The sequence below is a fragment of the Oreochromis niloticus genome, linkage group LG7 (assembly GCF_001858045.2).
Source record: "Oreochromis niloticus isolate F11D_XX linkage group LG7, O_niloticus_UMD_NMBU, whole genome shotgun sequence".
Classification (NCBI taxonomy): domain Eukaryota; kingdom Metazoa; phylum Chordata; class Actinopteri; order Cichliformes; family Cichlidae; genus Oreochromis; species Oreochromis niloticus.
This window is the reverse complement of record NC_031972.2, coordinates 3560049-3571960: the sequence shown is the minus strand read 5'-3', so window position 1 is coordinate 3571960 and position 11912 is coordinate 3560049. Positions and strand designations below refer to the sequence as shown.

Sequence of the window (11912 nt, the reverse complement as noted above, 5' to 3'; positions counted from 1 at the left end):
ATTCAGACACGTGAGGTTGTGCTGAAAACGATGATACCAAACAAGGCAAAGTAAATAGTTTTTAAAGGTAAAATGTGGAGAGAAAATCAAAAGTAGTTAAAAATGGCCAATTATACCCTGGACCCCACAGGGTTAAACTTTTTTTTTTAAAGTAACGCAATAGTTACTTTTCAAGTAATTAATTACTTTTAGAATATTGTCACTCAGTTACTAACTCAGTTACTTTTTTGAAGAACTAGTAACTATAATTAATTACTTTTTCAAAGTAACTTGCCCAACACTGGTGACGAGTGTCACCAACAGTGTTGAGAGGATGCTTAAATAAAACCTGTTTGAAGGCCAACCTTTAAGGTTAGCCACTGAGAGACTTCTTTTTTCTGACTAGAAAATTAAAATGAGGTCTGTTTTTTAGATTTAGTTTAACCATACACAGTTCAAAGAAGTCAAAAAATTAAAAGTCCTACGAATAAGGACCCTTGAAGCAACAAGGATGCTAATAGACTGATAGAAAATGAAGCCTTTGTTATTCTTAGGAGCACACTTCACAACCCTCTGTTGGACCTTTGGTGCACCCCTGAAGGACCCCTGGGAGGCCCTCAGACCCCAGTTTTAGAGCCCTGAGGTGGTGAAACCTAAGGTGCTGTGGCCTGTCGGTGATGCATCTCGCCTCAGCTCGCCTTGCTGTCACAACTACACTGCTGTCACTGAGCAGCTCACAGGGCTCAGGATTTATTTTTGGATTGTCATGGCGCCTGTTCCTTCCATTTGCAGAAGGGGGGTCGAGTTGGGCTCGACATGAACCTGCCGCTCTGACACTCCGGGCTGGGACAAGCAGGCAGCAGCCGGCCGGCCGCGCCCCAAGCAGCAGTCGCACAGGTAAACACACCATAATTACGCCTTTTGTTCTCCAGATAGGGCACAGGGACACTGTTCGCAGGGTTAGTGAGGCAGAATCACCCCCCCCCCCAACTCGGCACCAAGGTGTCTGATGTGATTGGGGAGCTCAGGGTGCTTTTTCTTGTCCTCAGTGCAACATTAAAGCACCAGCAGGGCTGAGCTAGGTGCTAATCACGCACTGTTTTGGCTTCAAAAACACACTCTGCCCTCTCGGTTATTTGTCCTCTTCTGCAATGAGGTATCACACGTAGCTTTGACTGTACTCTAATCTTCTTTTGTGTAGTTCTTGAGAATAAAGCTGTTCTCTGTTTTACAATGAACTTGAACCTGTGCTCTGTTCTGTTAAGAAGAACCTGCCTGGAGTGCTTTTGAACATCAGCAACAAGTTTTTACCTGGTAAGCTCTTCCATTTTTCATCGAAAACCACTGTTTGCTGTGTTTGAGCCTCATAACTTCAGGTAAATGACTTTTTGGGGTGGATTCATTTGCTTAAGCAGGGCATTGTGGAGCAGCTTGGCTTTTATTATGCAGCTATTATTACTCTTTCCTCTTTTGAACTTGCATCCTGAAGGCACTCCAAATACCAAAACTACCAAAGCCTTAAAAGGAGCAGTGAGCATCTCATGTGTCAGGCAGGCAGCAGGTTCAGACAGGGAGATGTGCGCGTGCAAGGGTGGGTGGGAGGTCTAAAACACAACCAGCACTGGCCTACATTACACTGAGGTGACACACATAGTAAACTAAGGATATCAAACACTCGTTTTTTGCAGACTTCATGATGTCAGTGTTGCTTTATTTGTAACTCAAACCTTCTTATTACTTCTTATCAAAAACATTTCGGCGTCTTATTTTAAGCCGACCTCGACTCTGCTGACTCATTTTCCATTAATTAAAAAAGAACTACAGAACAGTGCATTAGAAAGTACATCTCCCAGTCTGAGGTTCATGATCCATTTCTGTTGAGTGGTCCTGTCATGTGATTGGACATTCTCAGTGACAACATATTTCCCAGGCCCTATCTGGTGTTTGGGAGCTGTGATGTCATAAGGTCAGATGCTTTGCATTCACTTTCACCCTTCAGCAGAACTGCACATACACGTCTATATGTGTGCATTTATTTATGTGGGGTGAGACATGAGAGGATATGTGATGGAGCTGCACTCCATTTCTGGCTAGTATTAAATATCAAACTATGATTTATGGCCTGAGCAGGAAAGCAAATATAACCCTTTTTTCAAAATAATAACACCAACACAAGGTACATTTGTTAAATTCTGAAATTTCAGGCTAAAGAAAGAAAAGTCCAAGTCTAGTAAGTTAAGTGCAAAGTGAATCATCTCACTAAATAATAAGGAGATACCCAAAAATCAGCCATTTATTGATTCTACTGGTTTTGACATTTAAATAATTTGGCCAGATTTTCATGAATTTGCTTTGGGCAATCTTGTACATTGAAGAATGTACAGGATTATTGTGACTCCATGACCTGTTCTCTAGCATCACTATTACAAAGAAATATCTATGCATGAAGCTACATGACATGAGTCAATTAGTTAGACTACAATGAAATAAAGGCCTGGATGTAATAACTTTCTTTTTCTATATTCAGACAAAACAGTTCTTAAAAATCTAAAAAATCTTAGAAACATGTTGTCTACTTACACTGGACGGTATTACCTTGGCCTCCGGCAACACTATGAGGAACCTGGGAGCAATTTTTGATCAGGATATCTCCTTGAGTGCACATATTCAGCTAATATGTAGGTCTGCTTTCTTTCTTTCTTTGGAGTATCTATAAAATTAGAAACATCTTGTCTGAGTATTGCTGAAAAACAGGGGCTAAAAATAGAAATCACATTTGTCCCATATTGGCTTCTCTTTGGTGGCTGAATAATTGAATTTAAAATTCTTTTTCTGAAATACAAAAATTCTGAATATTCAGGCCCACCTTGTCTTAAAGACCTACTAGTACCATATTATCCTAACAGAGCTCTTTGAGGTTTCTTGAGTTTCTAAGAGTAGAATGGGAGGCAGAGCCTTCAGCCATCCGGTCCCTTTCCTTTCCTGTGGAACCAGCTCCCAGTTTACATTTCAGTTTTTGTTCAGACTGCTGTGATACCTCATGCGATTCACTGTAAGCTTTTCTTTTGCACTCACCTCTTTTAAGTCCCCATGTTTATATATCACTCCAGCACGTCATTCGTTTTCTTCTCCCTTGGTCTGTGTTTTGTCCTTCTCACCCCATTATTTGGTTCATCCTCTTTCACTTCTACCCCCCAACCGGTCATAGTAGATGGCTGCCCATCCATGAGCCTGGTTCTGCTGGAGGTTTTTTCCTGTTAAAAGGGAGTTTTTCCTTCTCACTAAGTGTTTGCTCATAGGGGGTTATTTGATTGTCAGGGTTTTCTCCAGAATACTGTAGCGTCTTTACCTTACAGTTTTAAGCCCATTTATGTGGCTGTTGTTGTCATTTGGCACTACATAAATAATCATGAGGTGAATTAAAACTAATACACATTATCCTCCATTAATCTATGAAGATTATCATATTGCAACTCCCCACATTTTAAAACCTTCTTGAACATGCAGAATGAAAGCCACAATAAACTTGACATTATCAGCTCTAATATTGATGTATAGCAAACTGTAAATAATGTATTGGGAAACTACAGATTCAGTTATATGATTGTAAGGTCACAAATTGACAGTTTCTTCCTGTTTCTTTGATTTTCTGTTGAACTCTGAAAACGCTAAAATGAGACATCAAGATATAATTTTCTGAAAAGATTTCTGTGCAGGTCAGTAAGTGTACTAAGAATAGATTATGTGCCTGCAGTCAATGGAGAAATATAGCTTACATTTATATACATTCATCTTACTCACTTCTCCTGTTACACCAAGTTTGTATCTGATGGCTTTAAGGCAGCTGGTCCTGCAAAGACTCCATCTGAGAATCCGCATCACAGCTCTCTGATTTATTGTTTTCAGGAAAGTGATGCGGCCTGTAAAAAACCAGGAGTCTTAAAAAAGGAAAGCAGGTGATTGGCCAGCGTCCGCTTCGCCTTCAAACTAAAATTAGGCTGTGAAACAGGCTTCCAGCATCAGCTGTGAAGGGGTATCATAGAGCAGGAGGAGTTCAGCTAGATTCTTTGGGTGGGCATTTCAGCCTGAATTGCCAGTATCCGTCTTCCATGAATGACACTCACTGATGAGTCACCATCAGGACATCAGAGTTTGAGGCACAGGACAAACTTTTCAAGAGAAGTTGACTTGTTTTAATTCTTGCAGGACTAAAGACTTGTTCATAAGCTAAGAATGCTAAGAATTTACATGTTTCCTTCTAATGAAAAATGTAAATAATAAAGCTAATATATTTGTGGTAATAAATATTCTGCTGCAAGTCCAACTGGTTGCTCATCCCATGGATTCCAGTCCTCCAAGACTGAAGATAAATGGTTATGGCCTGTATTTGTATAGCGCTTTACTTAGTCCCTATGGACCCCAAAGCGCTTTACACGACATTCAGTCATCCACCCATTCACACACACATTCACACACTGGTGATGGCAAGCTACATTGTAGCCACAGCTGCTCTGGGGCGCACTGACAGAGGCGAGGCTGCTGGACACTGGCGCCACTGGGCCTGTTGGAGCCGGGGCTCGAACCGGCAACCTTCTGATTACAAGATGAACTGTCAACTCTTTAGCCATGATTGCCCCCATAAGGAAATAGATAGTCCCTCCCCTGCTTTACAGCCATGTTGAGCTTGGCATAAGTGGGACGTGAACCAATTTTATGGTTCACGTCAACCAAGTAGTGTTAATACTAATTATAGACTTTATAATTAGTAATAACATATATACTTAATAAGCACTTTCCAGATGAATTTGCGGTCTCAGGAGATAGTTTCAAATTTAACTGCAATAAACAGCAAACTAAGCTAAAGTAAAGATACAGCTCAAGTAAAAAAAAAGAAAAAGATTTTAATTTATTCAAGAAAATGAGTTATAAACACATACAGGCAAACATTGCAGTAACTGGACATTAAAGGTGAAAAATGTTATCTAGTTGGATGTTATTAGCCTGCTGAATGGTGGTATCAGTCCCATACACATCACCTTTAACTGCCCTCCTTTATCTTCTTGCAAGCAGAACAAGCTGTTGCATTGTAGTCAAAGTTAAACAGTGGAACAGATTATGTAGACATCTAGTGGTTTTGTGAAGAAGTGCATACTGAGGCAGTAAATGTGATATTAAGATAGCAAACGTCACTTTGCAACACGTTTCTTATTGTAAAATTGTGTATTTCAACCCAAACCATGATTTCTTCTAAACTTATCATTCATTTCTGTACCAAAACCAAGTACCTTTGGTGTGAAAGAAATGAACATATCCAAGATTTATGCTAATAATGCCAAACTAAAAACTAAGTGTGAAAATTATGAACTTTGCGACGATGTGTTTGGGACAAATAAGAGATTTATCAACTAGTAAATCTAAAAGATACACAAGAAACACTGTTTAATTAAACAGTCCATGTGTAAAACATGAATTCCAAATCAACATTGATTTCGGGTTGATAGCTGGACTAAATGACGCAGTCATATCGCCAGTTTCCACTCTATCGTCATTACTGGAATAATTACAGCTGTGTTTCAAATCTCTCCCAAGTCCAGCTTCATTTCAAGATTGTTCTTTAGCAAAGGTTTAAGTTCAGAACATGTAACATGTCAAAGGGGGAACCAACACTTCTATGCAATTTCTAAAATGTAGCTACACCCCCACCCCCCCAACATTTAATATTTCACAAAACATCACCATACAGTGATCAACTAGACTTGAATTATGATTTACCAAAAACTGCAGAGGAGAAGAAAAACAAATAGTAAAGTTTACAGTCAGATATATATACAATACTAGAAATGCAATGCAAGAAAACATGGAAAGAAAGAGAAAATCGGTTAAATATAAACATTAAATGATCAAATGGTTTTGGGCTTGAGCTGATGCTTTCTTGTATAATTGTACAACCTCCACAATCTTGAGAAACATCTACTCAGCAGTTTCCGAGTAGGTATTAACAAAGTTTTTCTGGTTCTGGTTACTTGTGTTAGATGTCTGTATCGCCAGCACAGAGATCAAGATGGAAACCACTTGAAGAGCAACGCCATTTCAGTAGTCGCTGTGACATAAATCTGCAAAAAACAACAAGAAAATTGTTGCAAAACAGTCAAACTTCCATTTGCGCAACTTTCAGAAACATTTTTAAGACCAACTTAGTAAATCCTTCATTAATTTAATAAGTTAGGATAAAATGCTGTGAGACTGGTTGCATTTCTGAAAGAAAAAGCTCAATGACCAATGTCAAAAACAGAATTTAAATCAATGATTGACTTACAGTCAGAACTAAAGACGAGAAACCAACCATTATTATAATCTTATTTATTTATTGCCATCTGGACCAGTTTGGTATTGTACAGGTCCAGAGCTGTAATCTTTGTTAGCTTTTGACAGCTTGTGACTTTTTTCTCCTTAGGGTGCTGAAGCACTCATGGCTGTCGCTTATGGTAGTGTCACCCAGCCAGGCCTGCTTTCCCAGCAGTACCCCCCACCCCTGCTTCCCAAGCCTGGAAAGGACAACGTTCGGCTTCAGAAACTCCTCAAAAGGACTGCCAAGAAAAAAGCTTCTGCTCAAGCATCACAGTCTACCGCACCTTTCCGCTCCAGCCTCTCCCCTGTAAATGAAGCAAGCCCTGACCTCGAACACAGTGACCACTCCACCCCACCTCGCACTCCAGACACACCACAGAGCATCTACAGCAACCAACAGCCGCCAAGGTTCACCGTCAGGCTGCCGTATCAGCATGTGGCATCGCCATACCCACAGCGTGCAGCTTATGGCAGAGGAGCTAGGATGTCACCTCCAACAATGGCAATGCCTTCATACTCTTACTCTCAACATGTCACCACAGTTTCTTACCCAGTTTACCCTGCAGGAGTCTCAGCAGCCCTGGGGCAAGTCACTCAGCCAGGGCCACCCAAAGTGCTGCTGTTGGCTTCTGAGGTGACAGTATCTGCTGCTGAATTGGACAAGCCAGCTTTTAGCACATTAGTTGAAACCCATGCTGGTCTCAGACCTACCACAGCTGTAGCAACCACACCTTCAAAACCTAGAAGTCCAGGTCCAACTCCATTTACAATAGCTGGGGGTCAGCCAGTGATTAGACCTCTCACTGTGTTGACCCCACTGGTCAAACCCAGAAGTCCACGTCCAACATTTAAAGCAACTGAACCCTCAAGATCACCCAAACCCATGTTTGATGTCCCTCAAATTAGGATGTACACTGCAAGCACATCATTTTACGAGACTTCCAGGATGCCACCAGTGTATGACACAGCTGGATTAACTGCTATTGGTAGTACATTACCTCAAAGTAAGACACCAGTTGAGACAAAACAAACTACTCAGAGAACAACACCAACTTCAGATATTAAGAGAGGCATTACACCAACAGCAGAGATCAATGCCACCATTGTTCCTACTTTGGAGATCAACACAGCCACATCAACATCTGAAACAAAAAGAGCCACCCCACCAGCCGAAACGAAAAGAGCCACCCCACCAGCCGAAACAAAAAGAGCCACCCCAACTGCCGAAATCAAAAGAGTCACCCCAACTGCCGAAATCAAAAGAGTCACCCCAACTGCCGAAATCAAAAGAGTCACCCCAACTGCCGAAATCAAAAGAGCCACCCCAACTGCCGAAATCAAAAGAGTCACACCAACTGCCGAAATCAAAAGAGCCACCCCAACAGCTGAAATCAGAGATAAAACACCAACTTATGAGTTCCAAACATCAAGAACTGCAGCAGGAAGGCCTAAAACACCAGCGTACCATGTAAACCGCGCTGCAACACCTGTCTTTGAGATCTCAAGACCCAATCCTCTCTTATTTGCAGTGTCACCAGTTACAGTAGAGTCAGAGTGGTCGAGAGCACCTCAAACAGTGGTAACCAGTTCATCTGCTTCCCAAAGTGTGAAGACTACAGTGCCTCTTGAACAAACACTAAATGGGGACATCCACTCAGACACGATGCCTTCAGCAAAACCAATACAACCGAGTATTACAAAGTCAAAGTCGGAACCCGAGCTGTCGAGCAGAAAGAGTTCAACTGGGTCTGAGGAGCCCAAAACTTCAATAACACCAGCAGTGACTGGGTATCAGAGGGCTAAGACTCCAACATATGAGGCATCCCGACTTATGACCACATCACCTGGCTATAAAAGACCAAAGACACCCACCTATGGGACATCACCTTTAAGTGGGTCACCTATAGGCTTTCAGAGACCTAAAACACCAAGTCAAGTGTCTCAAAAGTCAAAGTCTAGTTATCGTGGACTCACACCAGCTGAATATGCTGCTTATGGAGGAATCAGAACTTACTCTCCAGCATTTGATATTTCAGTTTCAACTACGCTGACTAAAGAGGATGATAAAGCTAAAAGAGAGATCTCCGAAGAATCAAAAGCTTCCAGCCAAGAACCCCCTGACCCATCTACAGTCAAAGAAACACCAAAAGATGTTGCTCAATACCACCAGAGAGATGAGAAGGTTGCTGCCACACCTCCAGTCCCTTTTATTGTTGTTACACAAGCATCTGACTCACCAGGAGGGATGTTAACACATGACACGAGCACGGTATCTGGTCAGGTTGCAGAAAAAGGAGATACAACAATCATTCAACAAATGCCAAAGACTATACTTTCAACAGCAGAGAAACAGAAAGTGGAAACACTTATTCAAGAAACTAAACCAAAGACCCCTGAGACAAAACGTCCTTTTCCTAAAGGTGGAGACCAAGATCCCCTGAAGGCAGTAAAGAAACTTCTAGGTAAAGAAAAAGCCCCGACTGCTGAGCAGAAATCTATACCTGAGAAAAATGCTGATGTCTCAGAAATAAAGGAACAAGGAAAACCTGTAAATGTCACTAATGTCGCACCTAAAGGCCCAAAGCCAAGCACTGCAGCATTTCCTCTGCTTAAGGTTTCTGCTGCTGTAGCAGACAAAGAACAGGACAGGAAAACAGAATCACCTTCAGAAGTTCAATCTGCACTTGAGAAAAAGGACAGTGATGAGAGCCTCCCAGCAGGCGAGTCTCTTCTTAAAGCCATATTAAAGCCGAAGGGAATGAAATCTAAAGCAAGCGGTTGGTCCAGGCTCAAGAAACACATGGTGGTGGAGCAGGAGGAGCCCAAATTCCCAGAGACAGGCTCTGAGGTGGTGGTCACGGGGCAGGACCAGAAGGATATAAAAACAGTGCAGGAGAAGGCTGGAGACGAGCCCAGCGCCCAAAATGAAAACGAAACCAAAGACACTCCCAAGGCGACACAAATGTGGGACGCTGTCCTCTTCCAAATGTTTTCTTCCAAGGAGAACATCATGCACCAGATTGAGTTAAATAAAAGTGAGGAGGAGAAGAAAGAAGGGAAAAAAGATGAGCTGAAAGAAATACCGTCATTTGCATACAGGTTGCCTGTGCTGCTGTTCAGTCCAAAGTTTGATGCTAAAAAGCTCAAAGAGGCAGCATCGAGGCCGGTCACAAAAATTTCCACTGTATTTGAAATGGGGCTGATTGGGCGAAAAGGTAAAGATGAGGAACCAAAAGACTTTAATAGAACAGCAAGGGGGTTCACCGCTTCTTAAGCTCCACCCAATATAAAGTGCCAAGACAAAAACGTAAAAAAACCAAAAAACCCAAACAAAAACAAAACAGGATTCTATGTTTAATGTACAGATGCAGAAAATCTTAGCAACAGAAACAATGTAAAAGTCTGGAGTCTTAGTCTTTTTTTGTGGCAGTGCTGAAGAAAACTTCGGTCAGAACTTTATACTTGACAAATGCTTTGTGTGACTGGCTGACAGGGTGTTAGCATACATGTCTGTATTTGTGCATTAGCTTGAGAGAGAGCTCTCTTTGTCTTAAAGTCATTCAGACATCACACCAAGTGTTGCAAGAGCTTCTCATTTGTTCTTTTCTTCAAAGTGTTCACAATAAACAGATACTGTTAGATTATGAATTAGCGAGTTTTTAAAGGTGCCCTTTGGAGTTTTCTATTAAGAAACATACATACTGTTAGTTGTTTAAAAGGTTAGGTTGTTGAGTGTAATTTTCATTTGCAAAGCATTTTGAAAAATATTTGAGATGGTTTATATTTCTGGTTCTTAGCTTCCATCTTTTTCTGCTTTGTTGGTGCATTGCTACACATTTGGGCTTTGGCTTCACTCTACCAACTGTTAATGAAAAGGACAAAACCTAAGGGAGATTAAAACTGAGTTATTCTACCTGCATGAAACAGGGCTTATAATGTTTGTAAAACCCACAACATACTGCTAATAGTGATCAGAAAACTCCATGGGGTACTTTTATACAGAAATGTGGATGCTTAGAAAAATCAATTAACTTTTGGTGAATAAAAATATGTTTTTATGGATAATAAATAAAATGTAACTGATTTTATGATACATAATTTGTTCAATCATTATTCAAATATGCAGTTTTATTCAAAATGGTGCTACTTACCTTAGGGTAAGACTTCTCATTAGAGTAATATAATTTTTTTTTGCAGGCTGTAGATGGTTGTGTTTCGTGAATAAACCTCTTAAAATCACATTAAATGAACATTTTTGAGAGCGTTTAAAATCACTATGATCTAACAAAAAAGGGTAAATTGGAGGGAGTTTATTTAAATCTGACTAGTATTATAATTTTAATGGTTACAGGTTACATTTGGAGCCTCAGTACATTTTTACACATGCTTACTCGTAGCTGTACAGTGGTAAATGCTACATAAATAAAATGAAGCACTGGGTTTCGCTATGAAAAATATAATTCCCATATAAAGTTCAAAATACTATAAAATTATTTTAGTGACTTTCGGCTCATCTTGTTAAATTTTACTGTGACTTAAAGACGGTTGATGAGGTAAAAGCGTGTGAAAGTTGTTCGAAGAACGATGAAGAGCGATCTGTGAGGTCAAAGGTGAAGATACACAGAAGGGATTTGACTGTAATGCATGGTAGGCACTCCAAACTTTATTTTATTAGCTTTGTTGTGTTTGTTCTTTTGTCCAGCTCCGAGTCAGGAGAAGTCTTTCACTAGTGATCTTTCTAGCATGTGTTGGGGCTACTGATTATTGTAGGTACAGCTTATAAAAGTAATCTTTAGTTCTCGAAAACTGCTGACACTGTAAATCTTAAGCAGAGTTACCCTCATGTTCCGTTTCTTTACAGTAACACAAGAAATAAAAACTGCTCTGATTTTTTACTTTCCTACAGTTGGAAAATAAATCTTACTCTACCAAATTCAGTTCTTTTCATTTTCATATCTCTGTCTGGGTAACTCTGTTTGAACATAGCTTAGCATTTCATAAGAAAACCAAACTGTGACTTGTGTCTCTATTATTGTATTTTTGTTATCACTGCTGTTTTATTTAAAGTGAAGCACTTTGAGCTGTTTTCTTTTTCTTACGTGAAGCTTGCTGTACTGTCGCCTGCACAAAAGGTACTGAAAAATAAACTCAGTCTGACTTAAATGTTTCTCAACATGTACATTTTTCTTGCCCATAGGTTCATTTCAGCGTGGAACATCAGTATATTTTTGAGTCATGCAATGAATTGAATGAAGAAAAGAGACACAGCTGAAACAGCTTCTGAGTGATCACAATCTGAAAGACACGTCTGCACATCACAACGGATCAGCAGTTTACCCTTTACCCAGATTCACACGCTTACACACATCGGCCAGCTTGCCAGATGGTTCAGGCGTCATAGTGGAATCAATGCTTAGAATGTAATGATGGTTTGATGTAGAATAAACTTTAAACTGGCAGGGCTGCACACTGCACAGATATTAAATACAAAAATGCCACTAAGTTCTTCTGCTTGCAAATTCTCTAATGAAAGTCACTGAACCGAGCAACAAATTGCAGGTGATATTGCGTATGTCCAATCTGAA

The 11912-nt window shown here is 40.4% G+C and overlaps 2 protein-coding genes across 7 annotated transcripts in view; one reads left to right on the top strand and one right to left on the bottom strand.

The window, feature by feature from the left end:
* The first annotated feature begins 681 nt into the window (after window positions 1-681).
* On the top strand, window positions 682-11490 carry prr33 (proline rich 33). Of its 3 annotated transcripts, none has more exons than XM_005449233.4 (3): window positions 682-876; window positions 1248-1293; window positions 6434-11490. In XM_005449233.4, the coding sequence occupies exon 3, from the start codon at window positions 6449-6451 to the stop codon at window positions 9599-9601; it is 3153 nt and encodes a 1050-aa protein (XP_005449290.2). In that variant the 5' UTR covers window positions 682-876; window positions 1248-1293; window positions 6434-6448; the 3' UTR covers window positions 9602-11490. The 3 variants fall into 3 exon arrangements, with proteins under 3 accessions (XP_005449290.2, XP_005449291.2, XP_005449292.2); XM_005449234.4 differs by having other exon boundaries at window positions 1245-1293; XM_005449235.4 differs by lacking the exon at window positions 1248-1293.
* lsp1a (lymphocyte specific protein 1 a) overlaps window positions 4995-11912 on the bottom strand; it is a 48718-nt gene continuing 41800 nt past the window's right edge. For all 4 annotated transcript variants that reach the window (XM_003439392.5, XM_019360863.2, XM_025908649.1 and 1 more), the window contains one exon: window positions 4995-6092. In XM_003439392.5, the coding sequence (XP_003439440.2) occupies window positions 6070-6092 (23 nt within the window). In that variant the 3' untranslated portion in view covers window positions 4995-6069. The remainder of the gene's footprint in view (window positions 6093-11912) is intronic.

Bases quoted from the DNA above. Each gene is read 5' to 3' on its own strand.
- prr33 (XM_005449235.4), top strand. From the start codon at position 6,449: ATGGCTGTCGCTTATGGTAGTGTCACCCAGCCAGGCCTGCTTTCCCAG.